The sequence below is a fragment of the Lissotriton vulgaris genome, chromosome 8 (assembly GCF_964263255.1).
Source record: "Lissotriton vulgaris chromosome 8, aLisVul1.2, whole genome shotgun sequence".
In the NCBI taxonomy this organism is placed as follows: domain Eukaryota; kingdom Metazoa; phylum Chordata; class Amphibia; order Caudata; family Salamandridae; genus Lissotriton; species Lissotriton vulgaris.
In genome coordinates this window covers 37,736,431-37,756,619 of record NC_141696.1, presented here as the reverse complement: position 1 = coordinate 37,756,619, position 20,189 = coordinate 37,736,431, and the positions used below count along the sequence as shown (strand labels likewise).

Sequence of the window (20,189 nt, the reverse complement as noted above, 5' to 3'; positions counted from 1 at the left end):
TCTAAATCAGTAAATACATAAATACAGACACAAGTGCTATCCTGAAGATTAACAGATTGTCTCTTTCATCTTTACAGCCTGAAGACTTGTACCCAGCGCTTACAGTTGCTCTGATTGAAAATAGGCCAAATTTTGTGCAGCTTTTCCTGGATCAAGGTGTAAGGCTGCAGGATTATGTGACAGAGAAAACTCTGATCCAACTGTATAATAATATAGAGACAACCTTCGTCTTCCACCAGAAACTGGAGAAAATCATGTTCAAGCAAACCAAGAAGCGCAAAAATGAGAATGAGGAAGGTGTCAATCTTGACCACATTGAAAAGGCCCTGAGAAGCTTGTTGGGCAAGTTCCCAAAACTAGTTGACTCCACACCAGAACCAACAGTGCTACAGGCAGCCGTCAACATCCAATCCCAGGTAGATCAACAGTTCTGCTGATACTTTATTAATTCTGAAATCACATGTTAACCCATAAATACATTTTGCAATTGATGAATGAGGATCCTAACTACTCAATAATATGTATATTGTGCTTGCTGACATATATAAAAGGTCTTTACAATATCTGCTCTTCTGTTAATAAATATTAAGTAAGGGTTCAAATTGGGTTATCAGAAAACATCCTCAATTTCTTCCAGTGAGTGTGACTGACTTCTACATAGATCTAGCCAGTCCATTATCCTTCAGTGTTTTTTCAGTAAATTGAATTGTGGTCATAGCTTATAGGACTGTTAAACTGGAGGAAGATGGACAATATCTTATAGTGAGCTGTGATTGCACTCCAACCAAGAGAAAATGATGGGGCACATTTACAAGCCCCTTTCAGCACCTGTGCGTCACTCTTCCTATGTTAAAAGTGACGCCCGTGCTGCTCAAGGGGCTTGTAAATAAGCCCGGATGTGACTTCTAAAAGTTAATCAAATTTCTGTGGAAAACATTTTGCTGACCTAGCCCAAGCAGCAGTGCTTTCCTCAGAAACATGTTTGTGGTAGGTGTGCCACTACAAATCAAAATAAGCCACAGGCTTCACCTTTCCTGGTGTTCTCTAAGCTTAGAATTAGGTAAGAGCTGAATTATAACAACTTAGATACTTCCATTAAAAAGGGTCAATCTGCATGACCAGTCAGCGTCTAAGTGGATTCAGAAATTCTACAAAAAAAATGAATTAGTAAAGGCTCTCCTTTGATTTTTTATAATACTAGATTTATTGAGTAAATATAATTAACATTACAGCAATGTTAAAAACCAGTAAGAATAGTGCAAAACAGAAAATCAATCTCTTGTGTAATTCACATAAATTGTCTAAATAAATAAGTCAGTGCCAGTGTACCAAAGGATTTATCATTTCTTTGTGGATCGAATAGCTATTACGGACCGTTAAAAAATGATAAATGGCCTATCCATATGTACAAAGGCAGATAGGGAATCACAAATGTTTCTGCATTCTGTCCATCAATTGTTCTTTTTGCATTTGTCACCCCGAGTGGAAAGGATATGCCCAGACGTGGGTCCTATGCTCTCTATACCACTGGAATCAAGCTATCCTGGCTGATGAGGGCTGAAACCCCAAACCGATCCTAGGATGCTTGTTTCCAGTCCAGGGAGGACCTGGCTTGGCAGTTCGGGCTGGACTGTTCCCATGAGGCACAGGGTCAGACTGATTTGCATATGGCTGGGTCCAAACTTGGGGGGTTTAGTGAGCAAAAGAATGATGGATTTAACCCTGATCTCTTGACTGGGGTGAATGTTTTGATTTGTTCTGCATTCTGTCCATCAATTGTCAAATTCAGTTGTGTCAAATTGATTTTAAATGCATTGGCTTCTCCCACGCACATGTGCTAGGCAGACAGTTGGGGGTGTGGAAGGCATGATTGCATGCTGAGTGGTAACATGCAATCTCGTAAACCACTTTCAATACATAATGTAACATAGCAGTAATTCTATTAAACTCGCATCTAGGCTCATCTGAGCCTGCTGGATCAGAAGGAGACCCTTTAGATTGATCTTTGCATTCGGAGCATTTAACATGCCGAGCTAACTTAGTGCCAATAAAATCAGACCGAATTGACTGTTTCGTACTTGAAGAGGGCCTCTGAAAGAGCTGTGGGGCTGGGGAAGAGTACCTTTCTTCTCAGGAGCCCGAAGGGCTTCTGTAAATTCACTCAGATGTCAGGCAGGTGGCTTTTGAAGACAGGTGGCATGGGGGCAGAGACATTCCTATTTGAGACTAGTGCCTTCTGAATGGCTGTGGCCATTTAGGTACATGTCATAAAATAGGAAAGCAGAAACAGTGGCCAATGGAGGAGAGGGTTTTATTTATACGTGAGACCTGGCAGGGTGTGGACACGTGACGCAGATGGAATTACAAAAGGCAAGCAAGCGCTGCTAACTTGGCATTTAGGGCAAACTTACTGAGGGTACTAAACCGAGGGCATCGGAGCGCATTATCAGAATACCAAGCAAATTACACAGTTCTAGCCCAGAATCACAGGATGTTGACCCAGAGTTGACTAAATAAAGACGAAAGACTGCAGCCTGGCAAGGATGGGAACCGAGGTGTGGACTTTTTCCCCACAGTCCTTTAGAACTTTTCAAAATGAATGGTGACACTGAAAAAAAAGAACTCCGGTTCTGGGAGAGACACCTTCCTGCACATGAACAATCTTAATGCAACACATATAGAAGTAGGATAATGTCATTTTTTTAAATTATTGTTTCTACACAGGAAGGGACACCTTCCTGCACGCACATAAACAATCAATGGGGTTTTGCTGTTTCCATGTGTGCTGCACAATGCAGCACACATATAAATAGAAAAAATGAGGTGAAATTAAAAATTGTTCCTTGATGCGCCAGGTCTTCCCTGGTCTTAATTTTAGCGCTGCCCCACATTGCTGCCCCATATTTCTGCCACCCTTGTAATATAGGGCAGCTTCAAAATCAATAGGTGTTGCGGTGGAACACCCAGTGCAACACCCATCGCCCTCACCTTTCACGCTGAGTATAACTTGAAAGGGTTCATTCTTTACAAGACACCGTTACCAACTTTGTAAATAAGTTAAAACCCATATCGCCACCACAACATTGTGAAAAGTGACTTTGTGGTGGCGATAGGGGCTTGTAAATATGCTTCAAGAGTGCCTTGTCACCACAGAATAAACACTATGCATTCATGTCACAATTATCAATAGTGGCTGCCTTCCTCGATGGCAGAAGAGAGTATGATGGTTCTCTTCTCTACTTCGATAACTGGCTTGCCGACTGAGAATACTATGATGATATAGATGACTGATTTTTGTATTGTTCCGCTAATTCTGATTCTTGCTAGAAGCCTATGCAGGTACCTGAGAGAGCACTGAGGTGGAGAGAGAAGCTTACCCCTAACCTTATTATCTTTATTGTAGTTGCAGCAAGGATATCAAAATATGTTAATCTCTCTCTCCCCCGTAGTTGAATCCCTTCTTAGTATCTCACTGTTTTCCTGAACGTCTTCATGCAGAGAGGAATTTGTTCATGCTTACTCTCCTAAACATGGTATGATTGGCATATAACTAATTGGCATATTTAATTAACATGTAGGTAACTTGTAGAGTGGTATACCATATACTCACGGCCTGAAAATGAAATACTACCAGTTGGTCTGCAGCACTTATTGTGCCACTCACTTACATACACCGTAAAACATGTCCAAGGCCTGCCATTGCCTGCCATTGTACCCTGGATGCAGTTTTAAGCTGACATGTTGATTTGTCATTAAAACCCCCTTGCCAATCCCTAAACTTAAGTTTATGTTTCCTTATGTAGCCCATAGGGCAGTGGTCTGTGTAATTTGTACATGTACTTTTAAGTTTGACATGTTCTAGTAGTGAAAAACTCCTAAATCTGTTGTTCACTACTGTGAGGCCTACCCCTCCCATTGTATATCATTTGGGATTAATTTTTAAATTTAATAATCTATAGTTCCTAATTGAGAGCAGGCAGATGTATCATGTTTGATACCTAAAACATTGTAATGATAAATCCTTTGTAATGGTAAAGTCGAATTTTGAAAATGCCACTTTCATAAAGTTTTTAATGTAAAGGAGTTAGGCCCTTAACATGTGGGAAAGGCTGGACCTTTATTATACGTTTTTCACACAAAGTGCCACCCCACTTCTTTTGTTAGCTCTTAGTTACAAGCAACACATCAACCTTAGTTTGATATGTTAGGTATATTTATTTTTACCTTTTCTTTCAAATCTCTTTTTGACAAAATGTTTGGTTCTATGTCAGAGAAAGAACACAACAAATATAACATATATGTACATCAATTTAAACACAACATTTACCAAAAAGAAAACATCATTACATCACAATACATTCACTATACACAACATGGCATCTATATCTATTTCAGACTGTTCCAAAGGCAAGTCACAATTTCTCGCCTAATTAACCATCAGTGATTTGAAGTATAAGGAACAGTAGTGGACAAAGTCATAGTTAAAAGGAGATATCACAAAACATTAATTCTACGAGTCAGTGGTTATTGGTATTTCTAAGTTTTTATCTCCTTTCTGCCAACGCGTTTCGAACTCCATACAGCAGTTATGGGTTCTCCTCAGGGCCTTGTCACTTCTATCTGCATGTGTGTAAGGAAAAAAGAACACTGATTCAGTGTCGATTCCCATAGCCTCATGTTATCATTCCGCTTATAATCTCCTACATTTAGAGACCATGTTACCTTAATCGTAGCCGTGGTTATACTGTGTCTGGTTCTACTTCAAATCACTGATGGTTAATTAGGCGAGAAATTGTGACTTGCCTTTGGAACAGTCTGAAATAGATATAGATGCCATGTTGTGTATAGTGAATGTATTGTGATGTAATGATGTTTTCTTTTTGGTAAATGTTGTGTTTAAATTGATGTACATATATGTTATATTTGTTGTGTTCTTTCTCTGACATAGAACCAAAAATGTTGTCAAAAAGAGATTTGAAAGAAAAGGTAAAAATAAATATACCTAACATATCAAACTAAGGTTGATGTGTTGCTTGTAACTAAGAGCTAACAAAAGAAGTGGGGTGGCACTTTGTGTGAAAAACTTTCATAAAGTTGGCATTTTTTGCCTGCCTTTAACACTTTTGCATCGTAAGCTTGTACCACATGAGTGGGTGCATCTGACAGTCTTTGTGACATACAACAATTAATGTACAACAATTATCTCTTTATCAGGCATTGTATCTGGGGACAATTTATTTTCCTTGGCTATATGTTGGCTCTATTTAATTGAAGCATGGTACCTGATAGTTTTAATGAGTAATTTACTGATGTGTTAGGTATAAGTGGTATGTATAAAGTTTGTGAGGATGATGAGTTTTAGTTTGTGAGGTTGAGATGGTTCTCTTATGTTAAAAAAGACCCTGTGGTAGAGGAGGCGGCCTAGCCATAATATTCAAGGATGCCCTCACCTGCAGAATCTCTGATGGCAACATCAAAGACTGTGAAAGCTGCAACTTCTCCATCCAAATCTCACCAGTAACATCTTTGTCTGGACTGCTTGTATATCGCCCCCCGGCCATCTCGCCGAATTCCCTAGCAAGCTCATCGACCATATCACCCTCGAGTGTACGACCTCCTCTAACTATCTCTTACTAGGGGATCTCAATCTCCATTTTTTGGACCCAGTCGACACTCAGGCTGCCAAACTTTTACAAGACATCTCCTCCACTGGCCTCTGCCTAAAGAACCCACAGGCCACTCACGACAAAGGACAGTTACTTGATCCCATCTTCACAAACATTCAAGACCTGAACACCCGCGCTCACCTTCCTCTCACCTGGACCGGCCATTTCCTGGTCCCCTTTGAATGGCACATCAATATTCCCCCACCCCAACCTCCCAAAATCAGAACCCTTATTAGACGCTGGCACAAACTGGTCCCAGATGAATGGGCAGCCAAACGTAGGGAAGATATCCCCCCCCTCTCAAGACACCATTACTGCTGATACTGAATTTAATACATGGGTCACCCAATCTCTGGATTGCCTCCTCCCGAGATCCAGCACCCTTAAACGTACCAAGAGAGTCAACCCCTCCCCCTGGTACACTCCCGAATTGAATCTCTTACGGAAGGAATGCAAGAGAAATGAACGCACATGGAGGAAAGACAAGACAGCAGACAAGAAAGGCATATTCCGTGCCTCCTTAAAATCTTACAAACGGGAGCTCCACAAAACCAAGAGCGCATTTTACGAAGATAGAATTAAAAACTCCTCCTGCTCGGCCCATGAAACCTTTGCCATTCTTAAAGAACTCCTTCATGCTCCAGACCCCCCTGCGAAACCTCTGGATCCCAAAGCAGCGGAAAGTAAATGTATTAAACTGGCCACTTTCTTCCACGAGGAAATTCAAAAAATTCTCACGTCCCTACCCCCCCTCGACGCCGGCCACACGGACGGGGATCCTTTCAACTCTCCCTCACTACCACACTCATTCCACCGATGGCCCCTCACCCCTTCTCGACACCTTCGGCCCAGTATCCAAGGAAGAGGTAGCCGCGACGCTGGCCACAATTAAAAGTGGCTCCCCCAGCGACCCTGCCCCACTTCGCTTCCTGAAAAAAGTGTCCAGCACCATTATCCCTCCTCTCACGTCCCTCATCAATACCTCCCTTTCACAGGGAGTAGTCCCTCCCAGCTGGAAAGCGGCAGTGGTCAAAGGTCTTTTGAAGAAACCTTCACTGGACCCACAGGACCTAGCCAACTACAGACCAATCTCCCTCCTCCCAGGAAACAGTAAAATTACAGAGAAGCTAGTGAATAAAAAACTATCACTATTCCTAGAGAGTAACAATTTACTCAGGAACTCCCAGACAGGTTTCCGCCCAGGCCAGGGCACCGACACCGCCCTCCTGGCGGCAGTGGAGAAGGCCAGAAGCATTCTGGACACAGGAGGATCAGTGGCAGTGATCCTCCTGGACCTCAGTACGGCCTTCGACACTGTAAACCACCAGACCTTAATCCAATGACTGGGAGACATTGGAGTAAGGGGCACTGCCTTGAAGTGGCTCATGTCTTTCCTAGATGGTCGCTCCTTTCAAGTCTGGGAGAATGACAGCCACTCCCCCGCAATCCCCCTCCGCTGTGGAGTACCGCAGGGCTCATCTCTTAGCCCTACGTTATTCAACGTTTACATGTCCCCGCTGGAGGAATTGGTCAACCCGTTCGGCGTAACGATCATCAATTACGCCGACGATACCCAGCTGGTGGTGACCCTCTCACACCCTCACCAAGACCCTTCCGACCTTCACAGCTGTCTCACCGAAATCCACAGCTGGATGAACACCTCAGCGCTGAAACTGAATGGGTCCAAGACCGAAATCCTGCTGCTCGGACATAAAGGGCCCACCTTGCCGCCTAACATCTGGCCCGACTGTCTAGGTGACCCCCCTGCACCCAAGGAGGAGGTTAAGAGCTTGGGCATATGGCTCAAAAAGGATCTGAGCTTCAGAACTCAGGCCAAAAAGACGGCAGGAATATGCTTCGGACTCCTCAGGGCATGCAGGAAGGTCTTCCCCCTGCTTCCTGCCTCCTCCCGGAAACTATTGATCCAGGGCCTCATCTTGGCGAGGCTAGATTACAGCAATGCAATCTACCTGGGTGCCCCTGAAGCTACATTCAATACTCTGCAGAGAATCCAAAACGCCGCGGCCCGACTACTCACTCACACCCCGGCCAGATCTTCGGCACAGCCAGCTCTGAAGCTTCTTCACTGGCTCCCAGTCAGAGAAAGGGTTGCTTTCAAAGCCCTCTGTCTGGCCCACAAAATTCTCCATAACAAAGGCCCACCCATCCTCAATGATTTCATCACTCCCTACAAAGCGACAAGAGCTCTTCGATCAAACGGAGAGAACCTCATCACTGTCCCCAGAGTAAAAAAAGCTCGGTCTGGAGGACGCCGCTTCTCGGTACACACGGCCAAACATTGGAACAGTCTCCCCCGGAGACTAAGAACTGAACCTAACCTCCTTCAGTTCAGGAAGGCACTGAAAACTCTTCTTTTCCCCTGATTCTTAGCCCCTTCCGCTGCTGTTCCCTCCTGAATTCAGGTTCAAGAGCTGGGATTCTCAAGGGTTACTACGCGCTCTACAAAAACCTTAAATAAATAAATAAATAAATAAAATATCATGTATAAGTTACTATGTTCTAAAATATTGAATATGATCATGAATGTATTAAGACAAATTTTTGATTTACTCTACATAAAAAAGGTGTTTGTGTTATTAACATCTACATTTGACTCTTTATATAGAGCTTTGGATTGTATGTGGGTTATTTTTCTTCCTTTTGTACTCCCTGTCCTGCACCGATATCAGTTTTTACTTTGAGGAACCCTTTGTGTCTGTCCAGCTACCCCCATCACACATTTCCTTCAAGATCCTGTTCTGCCTTTCTTCTAGCCATTCCCTTCTAGATAATAAATTATGACTGACTTTGATGAACCCACAATTAAATATTTCATAATCTCTACTAATATCAACTGCACGCCATTGTTCATCACTAACTCTACTGGCACACCTTACTTTACAACATGTTCCTCCAAAAATTACATAGTGTGTTGAAAGAGACTAAAATGTCAAGAGACACTTTGTTTGAAAGGCCTGACCCTTGTTCTATTTATTGTGGAGCCTAACTTGTAGTATTTTTGTGATTCATCACACCGGGCATAGGTTATGGATTGCCTCACCATCCTTTTTCTTTTTGAAAACCTTTATTTCGACAGTGCAATACAAATACAGACCTACAACCACAGGGGCCGGTCAGTAACAGCTAGCATCAAATTCCATAAGTAATACACAGCTCATCAGCCGGCAACCCGGGGGTCCGGCAGCGATAAAATACACCCAGACGATATCCTTGTAATGGAAAGAGGATCATTGAAAGGTTTCACATTTTTTTTTATTTAAAACAAACAAAACAACCTAATCCCGAGGTGATATGTAAAGGGTGTGTGACTGTCTTAAATAGCAGGGGGAGCGACTCAAGAAGACAACTATTAACCTCATCACTGCTAATGCTATTTTTCTCCTGTGCTGGAATTTTCAAAAGTCCATTGTTCATGACGAGCTGGGCTCGTCATCTGCCTGGCAGGAGGCTACTTCATGACGAGCCCAGCTCGTCATGAGCCTGGAAGGGGTTAAAGGATATGAAAACATAAGGGGGGAATGAAGGGGTCATGGTCAGACAACCAGGTGAAATACAGCAGGACATGTACGTATGGAATGCTCGGTCACGGGGACTGAGGGACGGCAGTCGTTTCTTCAAAGGGGGGGTACAGATTTCTCCACGATACGAGTTCCATTGACCCCATATCCTTCCCCATTTCTTAGGTCATCCACGGGCGATGTACACAGTTTTCTCTCGGAACATGCACCAGTCCATGTTGTCCTCCCAAGTGGAAACCAGGGGTGTACGTGGAGACCCCACAGCTGTGCGATGTCTCTTTTCGCAATCATGTTGCCGAGGGTGGCCCATTGAGTCTGCACTACGCTATAGTCATTCGGCTCCCACACATTCAACAGACATCTCCTGGCCTCTGGCAAAAGCGAAACACCCGTGACTTCATCCATAACTTCATGCACTCATTTCTAATACTCCACCACCTCAGGACATTCCCACAGAATATGAAGAAAAGTAGCAAGCATACCACAGCCGCGCCTACACAATCCATCTAGAGAATAACCTATGCGCAGCAAACGTGGACCCGTAACATACACACGGTGTAGGATCTTCAATTGCACCAGTCGGAGACGCGCCGGGATCGCTACTTCCTTAGGAGAGGATATCGCAGCCTGCCAATCTTCATCGTCCAGCTCCAGCCCATCACCAGTCCAGGCCTCACGAAGCCGCACAAGAAGATCTGAGCGATTATTAATCAGCTTTTTATAAATAAGGGAGATGGTGCTGTCTGGAACATGCCCGTCAAGCACCCTGTCTTCCAAGGGAGAGGACTCTGGGACATCAGTACCAACAGGGAAAACGGATACAAGTGCGTGACGAACCTGCAAGTAGCGGAAGTGCTCCCTATCGCCCAGTCTACATTCTTGTTGGAGTTCCACAAAGGATTTGATCCTGCCTTGATCCAGAGGTCTCCTACCTTGCTAATCCCTATGAGATCCCACTTGTCAAACCCCTTTGTTCTCCAAAGACAGCCCAGTCTCTCAGCCGCATAAAGCGGAGTGGCTCTGGTCAGCCGATCTGTCCACCCCGTAGCAGCGGTCGCCGACCCCACACTCGTACCGCAACCCTGGTAGGCCCGGTTAAATACTTTCCCGCTGACCTGGAGTATAGCGCCCTGTTATAGTCTCCTCCAGGGAGCTGCCATCTATCCATCTCAAATGCCGGGTTAGGGACCGGGCCGTACATTGCATGGTTGATGGCACTCAGTTGCGACGCCCAGTGATACCTTTTTATGTCAGGCAACGTAATACCACCGTCGTACCAGGGTAGGGTCAGTTTCGCCAACGCAATGCGAGGTCGCCCGCCCCATACCAGCTTCCTCTGGAGGCCCTCGATTTCCCGGAAGTAGCTTGCAGGCACCAGGTCAAGCGTGATCTGAAGGGCATACAAAAAGTGAGGGAGGGACATCATTTTAAACAAGTCCGCTCTCCCAACCGGGGACAACGGCAATCCGCACCATGCTGTAACGTCGGATCGAAGCCGGTGGAGTGGCGGGAGCAGATTCTTCTCATATCGTATGGCTGAGTCCAGGGAGATATAAATCCCTAAGTATTTAAAGCTGTCACGCGATACTGGTATCGGAAAGAAACGGGGCAACAGTGGCATCTCCGCAGTGAGCGGGTAGATACAGGATTTAGACCAATTGATGGCCAAACCCGAGTTCCTTCCAAAGGAGCGCAATACGTCAAACAGCACTCCCAGGGACTTACGAGGGTAAGTGAGATATAACAGGGTATCATCCACGTATAGGGATATACGGTCCTCAATATCAGAGGACCACCTAATGCCCTTTAGCGACGGTTCCCACCTAAGCCACACTGCCAGGGGCTCGAGAGCAAGCGCGAAAAGGAGCTGTGATAGTGGACATTCCTGTCGTGTGCCTCTGCCAAGGACGAAAGGCTCCGAAGCCCTACCGTTTACAACCACTTGGGCCATTGGCTGCTCGTAAAGGAGTTTAACCCAGCCGATAAAATGAGGTCCGAAGCCGAATTTAGCAAGTGCCGCCCACAAATATGGCCATTCAATCATGTCGAAGGCCATCGAGGCGTCCAACGAAACCAAGATGGCCGACTCGCAAAGCGACCCCGCCCTTGCAAGCACACCATGGAGGCGGCGTAAATTGAGAGCCGTATTCCGGTGAGGAATAAACCGGGACTGATCTGGGTGTATCAGATCACTAATAACCGTGATCAAACGATTCAACAGGAGTTTCGCCAAAATCTTGGGTTCAACGTTCAGGAGTGAAATCGGCCGGTATGAAGAACATTGATCACGAGGCTTCCCATCTTTATGAATAGCTACACAAGAAGCCAATCTCTGATCTCGGGGAAAAAGCCCAAGATCACGCGATTCCAGAAACATTTGGCGAAGGTGTGGCACTATTTTATCCGGACACAATTTATACAGCTCTATCGGGAGACCATTTGGACCAGAGGCCTTCCCTGAACGAAGGGAGCAAATAGCGAGCGCTATTTCATCAGTAGAAAAATCCACCTCCATAAGCTCTCTATCAGACTCTGAGAGGCTAGGCAACGCGATATCCCTAAGTAGCAAGTGTGAATCCTCCTCTGGCCTGTCGGAAACCAGCGAGTAAACCTTATGAAAGTGCTGAGCAAACACCGCAACTATACCATCCGGGTCCACGACCCGTTCACCGTCCTCATTTACCACAACAGGCACCACACGATTCAGCCTTTCTCTCTTACCCAGCCATGCAATCAACTTCCCAGCCTTATCTCCGACATCGTACAAACGCCCCTGTTGCTCATGACTCATCATCCTCGCCGCATCCGTCACCAGCGCCTTGTAATCGGCTTGTTTAAGGGCCAAAACATGCAAACCCTCGGGTGTGACCTCAGACCCCAACTCCTCTTCCAACGACGTAATTTCAGTCTCCAGTCTCACCACTTCCTCATTCTTGCACTTTCTCGGGCTAGCAATCAGAGAAAGGGCTTGGCCCCGGACAACAGTCTTAAAGGCCTCCCACAGGGAAATCGAAGCGGACACCGACCCAGCATTCTCCACAAAGTAATGGTGTTGTATTCTCGTTTATTGGTATTTCTCTTTTAACTTACTTTTCCATTCTTGTACATATTTCCCTTTTAAATAGAATGCCAGTACTTAGCTGCTCATGCACACTGTCTTTTGGATTCCATTTAGAATTGTTATGATCTGAAATGATTGACTAGGACTGACAACTGGGAGTGTGGAAGTACTGTGCTGCAGTTCAATAAACCTTGGATTTACCTGGATTTATTTGGATTTTCCACTTATTTATTACAAAATTGGCGACGAGGGTGGGATACATTTCCCAGCTCTGAATAAAAGATTTCCCTCAATGGCCAATTCATCAGCAATATTGTAGAAAGGTATAATTTCAGCAGGAATGTGCTCCTTAGAAGGCCACCCCAAATTCACATAATCTCTCACCTTACACAATATATCATCCTCATTCATGCTTCTCATCTTCAAATCCTCTGATATAACATTGTATTTTTCTGATAACAGTTCAGAAATACTAGTTACCACCTCCGTATCTTCATCATCTCCGGTACTTGGATATGGCAATCTTGACAAGCAATCTGCAGTCACATTTAGTTTCCCAGGTACATATTCAATGTCGAAACTATATTCTTGCAAATGTGACATCAATCTAGCTATGCGAGCTGTTGCAGGAAAGAAAAATTGAGAGAAAAATTATGGTTGTACCGTATAACACCTCATGCCACAACGGAGGTCTCTCCTTTTCGCTTACTAAAAGGTAGAGATCCTGTATCTTGTTTATGTCCTTGGTGGTTTAAAAAGAGTTTTGGTCACCAAACGATTGATGTGAATGTCAAAGATGTGGCTGAGAAAGTGGAACTCAAACAGGAAAAATATATATGTGATTATGATACTAGGATGAATGTTAAGCAACCTGCTTTCATGGTGGGTGATGTAGTTAGGATTCGTAAACCAGGATATATAACCAAAGGAGAGACTAAATTTGGTAAACCTATGAAAGTTGTGAAAGTTTATCACAATAGCGTAGTTACACAAGATGGCAAGAGATGGAATGTCAGAAGGGTATCAAAATGTGCATCTTAGTTTTTCTTTTTATACTTGACATTTTCCTTTACTGGTAGTTAAAATGTTAGTAGTGTCCTTTTATTTCTTTAAGGGAGAAAATGTGTTGTATTCTGGTTTATAGGTATTTCCCTTTTAACTTACTTTTCCATTCTTGTACATATTTCCCTTTTAAATAGAATGCCTGTACTTAGCTGCTCATGCACACTGTCTTTTGGATTCCATTTAGAATTGTTATGATCTGAAATGATTGACTAGGACTGACAACTGGGAGTGTGGAAGTACTGTGCTGCAGTTCAATAAACCTTGGATTTACCTGGATTTATTTGTATTTTCCATTTATTTATTACAAAAAAAAACTCCAGGAAACTCATCCGAAAGTGTCTTCCAAACACTATGGAAAAGTAAGTTAAAAGGGAAATACCTATAAACCAGAATACAACACATGGTATACACACTTAACAACCTCGGCCCTTGTTTTCGGATGACGTAGGTGCCAGCGGTTAATTGGGGCAACCCGGCCCGCGGCTTCGAATTGTACATCTATCGTAAGCCAGAGAGGCGAGTGATCCGAGATGCCCCAAGCAAGATGGCGAATTTCCCTCACAGAGACCATCTGCGCCGCTGGCAATAGGATATAATCGAGCCTAGAGAGACTTCCGTGGGCACCCGAATAGAAAGTATATTGTGCCTGCCCAGGGTGTAAGTGCCTCCAGCAATCTACTAAACCTAATGCATTCAGGAAATCGCTCATCCATAACTGCGACCTCAAAAGAGTCCGGGGGGGGTGACGATCTTCGCTACCACAAACAACCGAGTTAAAATCCCCACCAACCACCATCATACCCAGTGGGAAATTCAGCACCACCCTACCCAGATCAGCAAATGTGACGGACTGTAAACCTGGTGGGACATATACAGAAAGAATAGAGATCGTCTTCCCCGCCCAGTGACCTGTAATGGCCGCGTACCGGCCTCTTTCATCTAACACAGTGTCGTCTATCTCCAAGGGGAGGGAACTCCTAACCAAGACACCCACCCCCCTCGATCCATTAGTGAATCCTCAATGCGCCACCAAGCGGCATCCCCTTCTGTTCATTGCCTGGCAAGCATTTCCTATAAGATGTGTCTCCTGCAGTAATACTACATCAGGTGAAAGACGTTTCAGATACTGTAAAACAATCCCCCGCTTTATCCTGTCACCCAGACCGTTAACATTCCAACTCAGCACCCGTAGCCCCCTACCACCATTCCTAGAGCATGAGCTATGCCCCCCCAAAAGAAACAGCCACAGTGATCGAAGTATGCAGCAAAACAGACCCTCGGGATAAACAAATAGACAAGAAGCCCCCCCCCCCCAACCCCGGGGAAACCCGCAAAACACCCCCCCCACCCTGCACCCCTGCGTTAGACCCGAAAGCCACCCCAACTTGCAGTGTGCCTGTCGCCCCATTGAACTAATCTACGGAAAGAGAGAGAAAGACCCCTTTAGAGGAGGAAGAATCCTGAGCCCTCCCGCCCCCTAGCAATCAACAGGTCATACGCAAAATAATAATCAAACCCCCGCTGAAAATCTAGATAGATGGCCCACCGGTGAGGGCTCACTCCACCCGTTCCTCCAGGCCACCATCGGCTCCCGTCGACCGATCTTGTCCATCACGGTGTGTTGGCAAAGTGTCGAGCCAGTCACTTGCAACCTCCGGGCGGTCAAAGAAGAGCACACGCTCCTCGTACTGGATCCTCAAGCGAGCCGGGAAGAGCATGGCATATTTTAGTCCCATGTCCCTGAGGCGCCTTTTAACACCAGTGAAGCTCATACGCTGTTTTTGCACCGCCTGCGTGAAATCTGGGTAGAAGTTGATCGATGCATTATCAAGTTTTGTAGGTCCGTTGGTACGCGATGCTTGCAGGATAGCGTCCCTATCTTGAAAGTTGAAAATCCTGGCAATAATAGGCCTCGGCGCGGCGCCCAGTTTAGGCCTACCACCCGGGACTCTGTGAGCACACTCCACAGTGAAAAAGTTGCTAAGTCCCTTAGACGCGAGATGGTTCAGCACTAGATCCTCCACCAAAAGGTCCATGGAGAGCTCCGAGGAACTTTCCGGAACACCAATGATACGAACGTTGTTACGCCTGGCACGGCTTTCAAAATCGTCCAGCCGGCGGGCAAACAAGTCATTTGATGATCGGAGAGTACGAACCTCCGCCTGTATCATACATCCGTCGTGAGGCTTGCGGTCTTATTGTCCAACAACTTGACCCGCTCGTTGGTTTTCGTATGGTCCGTTCTAATAAGGTTGACTTCAATCGCAACCGTGTCTATTTTTGAAACCAGGGTCTCATACTGCTGGCTCGTTGAAGTCTTAACGCCGGCAATGGCACCCATGACATCCCGCAGTGTCATGTCTTCCATTCCAGGAGAGCCATCTCCAGTCTCATTCGAAACTTTGCCCACTCCACCAGGGGATCCCTTTGGGTGGGCGAAGCAGTTGATAGTGTTAGACTGGGCTACACCTCCTCGGAATGTCCCCCTGGTGGCTCTCTTCTCACTATCCGACCTGCCCGCCATACCAGTTAGAGAGCCCAGCCGAGCCGCTCGAGATCTGGTGAGAATGGTCCCCAAGACACCAACCAACAAAGGCAGGGATGAGGGCAAGAGAAGAGAGACGTAGGGCCAGCAGCAGAGCGAGGTCAACAGTCGCAGCAGACGGTGAATCCCAGTGGATGATGACCCAAAAGCGAAACCGAAAGTACCATAGGGGCGACAGATGGATCTCAAAGGCCGCTGTTGTTCAATTGCCACCTGGGTACTTCAGAGACTCAAGGCCGCGGAGGTCCATCGGTGTAGGCCACAAAGTTCAAAGGCGCAGAGAGTCCGGTTCCCAGCGGCCAAATCAATTTCTGAAAAACGATAATATGTCAGCAGGGCATCAGCTAATATGACCCGTCGTCCAAATCAGGATATTTAGCAGGATAGATGCGGGAGGCGGAAAGGTTCTCGGAAGCCCTGCTCACGCGTCCATCTTGGATCCGCGCGTAGTTCCTCCCCCTCACCATCCTTTACACATTGTTTTCTTTCATAACCACTAGAGGTTTGCTCTCAGCCCTTTGTGCGTCTCCTCTTTTCATGAAGAACATCTTCTCCATTTATCATTGACTTGATTATTAGTTGTTTCACATGTTTTCTGCATCCCATCCCCACCAATTTCTAATTGCACTGAACTTTCAGATGATTCCATCACCAATCATCAGGTCCCAATTGCCACTCGAGTTCAGCTGCACCTGATTAAGCGACTATTTTCAGCCGGTAGCTGCTCACTTCATCCAAGCACACAGGATGCTGAAAGTGGCACAAATGTTTCCTTTTTTTTTTAAAACAGCAGAAGTGATTAGCGATAGAGTCATACTTTCTAAGGATCCAGTTAAAACAGGGATTGTTGATAACATTTGAAAATTAATCATGAGCCCCGATAAAGTGACATGTTAGTCATGAAACATGAGTTGAAAAGGGAAGAATGCAGTTTAGAAATGATGAAACAAACATTAAAACTACTTTTTTTTAATTGAAAATTAAAGGTCTGAATTTATAATGATAGTTTTAATAGAATGAATTACAAACTCCTTTTTGACACCCTTATCTGTTACACCAGTGGTGTATGGAGAATAATGATATGCCTCCAGACTTAAACTCTTCCACCAGAAATCTTCTTCCTCAAACTCTTTAGTTGCCTCTACAGCTAGAAAGTATTAGAACTACTTGGGTTCAACTTCTTTTGTCACTCTGGGAAAAGAAAGTAAGAAAATTGACTCTATTGGGAAAACATGCCCAACCTTGCTACCTTCAGTAGGGCTGCGGACACTGTACCAGCTTATGGTGGTGGTACCACTTTGCTGAATACAACCCCCTTATACTTTCTCTGCATTCCATATTAATTCATAATCTGTGTAAAATGGGCTCACTAAGTGAAGCAAGAGTAATATTCTTAATATTGTAACCCACAAATCGTTTAACTTCAAACTGTGGTGCTTTATTCTTCCGAAATAGGGCATACATGACACTAATGGGCAGTGTCCATCAAAAGTCAAATATCCGATACGAGTTCTTCTTATCTGGGCCGTCATGCAGAACCGAGGGGAGCTGGCAGAGATCCTATGGACACAGGTAAGGAACACTTAATCTTCAAGGCAGTAACTTAGAATATGATTGTAACCAAATTCGAAGTAAAACAATAGAGACTGTAGAACATCAACCACAAATATTTCATCAAGGTATGTCTATAAAAATGGACACAAATATTTCTTCAAGGTCTGTTTATGAAGGTAGGTATGGATTTACTATGCCTAACTCTGTTATTGGCAAATATATATTTTAACAAGTTACGTACATATACTTACATTGGCACTATAATAGTAGTCGATGTTCTGAAGTCGATCTTTTAACTGGTATCATGATTTGTGATTCACTTTTTGAAGCTTGGAGAGTGTGGATTCAGTATATTAAACCTGCTTTCCCGGAGATCAGTTTGAGCAAGGAAAAGTTCCAGGTGGTCACGGAATGTCAGTGTTGCTTTGCATCTGTGGAAAATGAACAACATGATGGGACATGACAGCAAACCTACATTTTACATGAATCTATAATCTCTGAGGTTGTTTAGAGATGGTAAGAGCCATTTTAAATCCTTGCGTAGATGTGTCCTAGTGTTCCACGTCATCCTTGCTAGGCAGTCTTGACACAATGTTGTTGCATCCAGGACTGTGCTACTTGGATTAGTTAATCATTAGAAAACAGTTATTCTTTTTAAGAATTTGTTGGATAACATTGGGGAAAACAGAAAAGTTATCCAGAATTAAGTTTTGACAGCAACCACTGGATAGTTATATTTAGGACCGCATTTCCATTCAAAATGGATTTTTTGGTTTGCTAATAACTTTGGTTCCATTTGATGAATCTCCCCAAAAACATACCCCAAAAATCTTTCATCCACCTCACCTTTTTCCTGGAAAGTTTCGGGGTCATCTGTCAAGCAGGGGCCAAGAAAAAGGAGGGGTCAAAAAACACCTTTTCCTCATGCACTCTTCGATAGGAAAGTTAGGCATAGCTACTGCCATGTTACACCAATTTTGGCAGAAAGCTAGATCTTGGTCCAGAAAGCGAGCTATGTGTGATTTGGTGTAAATCCGTACAGTAGCTTTTGAGAAATTAAGGTTAACATTCTATGCATGTAAATGTATCATGCTGTAGAGAATCCACAGAGCTGACAGCTCTAACGTTCAGATCTGATTGGCTGCCCACACATCGACAAAAATATGTCATTAATGATTTTAGGACTCGGGGACTCAGTCCCCTGCCCTGTCAAAACTTCAGAAATATACAAGACGGTTGTGTAGGAATACCCTGCTGCCTAGGCCTGGTGGGGGCGGAGTGGTGCCCTAGGTGAAAAAACATATTTATATTTTGAATGAGACCACAGATAAATCTGTGGATCTGCCTTCCTGTTAAAGAAAAAAAGCACAGTCTCCTACCTTTAAATAAATAAGTCCACTGGGGTAAGCCAGGGCCCAGGGGGTCAGGGCAATATATTTTTGGGGGAGAGGTGTTCATCCCTCATCCCTGAGCCTTCTAGTGGCCCCAAGAGTCAATAATTTTTGTTTAGATGGTTGTGTGGCCCCCCTTCCTGAACCTCATAAATTCACTGAGAATATCATCCCCAAAGTTCTACATTTTCGGAGGAAAACATGCCGAACCACTTTCCGGCTATGGGAATCCCACCTCTGGTGGCTCAATCAGTGCACTATCCCAGGGACCTCCTATCCCAGGACACTGGTGTTCTCTGCCCAGGATAGAGTGCGGGCCGGGATCCCAACCAGTGGGAGCACAGAAGTAAGCTGCTCCCATCTGAGTAGGTGCGGGAAAATGAAGCCTGCGCCCAATGCCCTAGCCGGGCATTGATAATTACCTTATATATTATGTCACTCATGACTAGGGGTAGGCGGTACTTGCAAAGTTTCACTCCACAGCATTCTGAAGAGTTACATAAAAACTCTGCGAGATTCCACGGAGTTCTGCAAGCGGGCAGAACTTGGCATGTTGCACTGCTCGTGCTACTTTTTTGTGTGAGGATCTTTTCTGCGCTGTACAACCAGCACCAATGGCACCAAAGGGTGTGCAAGAGGGTGCTGCTTCTGTCTGCTGCTTGAGTAGATTTTCTACTGAAGCACAAGGTTATTTAACGGGAACAGTCAAAACCTGCTGCAACTTCCTGCGTTGAGAAAATCTAGCACCTGAAAATTGATCTAGGGGACCCAATCATCGATTTTGTTCATCAGCTTAGTGTTGGCGAGCAGAGTGCAATAGAAAACTCAGTGGAAGACTTTTGTTGGAACTCAGTGTTACAAGCATAATGAGGAGTGGGCAAAACTACCCGAACTTAGATCATGGAGCAGAATTTTTGCCCACCCCTTCTCATGATGTTCAATGACGACATCATTGACAACATCCCTGCAATATCCCAATTGACATTATTAATGACTACACTATGCATGGAGAGGGAACGAGTTATAGGTATTTTAGGGACTGAGTTATATTTACTTGAGATAAATATAACTGGTTAAGTTTATTAGTTTTGTTCCTTCAAAACGGTTTGTTAGGGATAAAGATCCTCCGAGGATCTGACAGTCCCCATGTTAAAATCTGTTTGGCTACCAACACTTTAAAACAGGAACTGTTGGCAGCCATTTTGGACTTGGTTTGAGCCAAGTCCCAAGAAAAATGTAAAAAAAAAAGAAAAGGGGGCAGAGTTGAAATACCCTGACCCTCTAGGCCTCTGAGGGTTGTCCTTCAGGACCGCGCAGGGCCAAGAAAGCATTTTTATTTTATTTTTGGCAGGAGTCGCATTGGATCTG

At 44.7% G+C, this 20,189-nt stretch overlaps 1 protein-coding gene across 2 annotated transcripts in view; it reads left to right on the top strand.

The window, feature by feature from the left end:
- Positions 1–20,189, top strand: part of LOC147693338 (transient receptor potential cation channel subfamily M member 2-like) — a 623,295-nt gene that overhangs the window by 199,206 nt on the left and 403,900 nt on the right. For both annotated transcript variants that reach the window (XM_086933675.1, XM_086933674.1), the window contains exons 14-15: positions 78–416; positions 17,332–17,448. In XM_086933675.1, the coding sequence (XP_086789801.1) occupies positions 78–416; positions 17,332–17,448 (456 nt within the window). The remainder of the gene's footprint in view (positions 1–77; positions 417–17,331; positions 17,449–20,189) is intronic.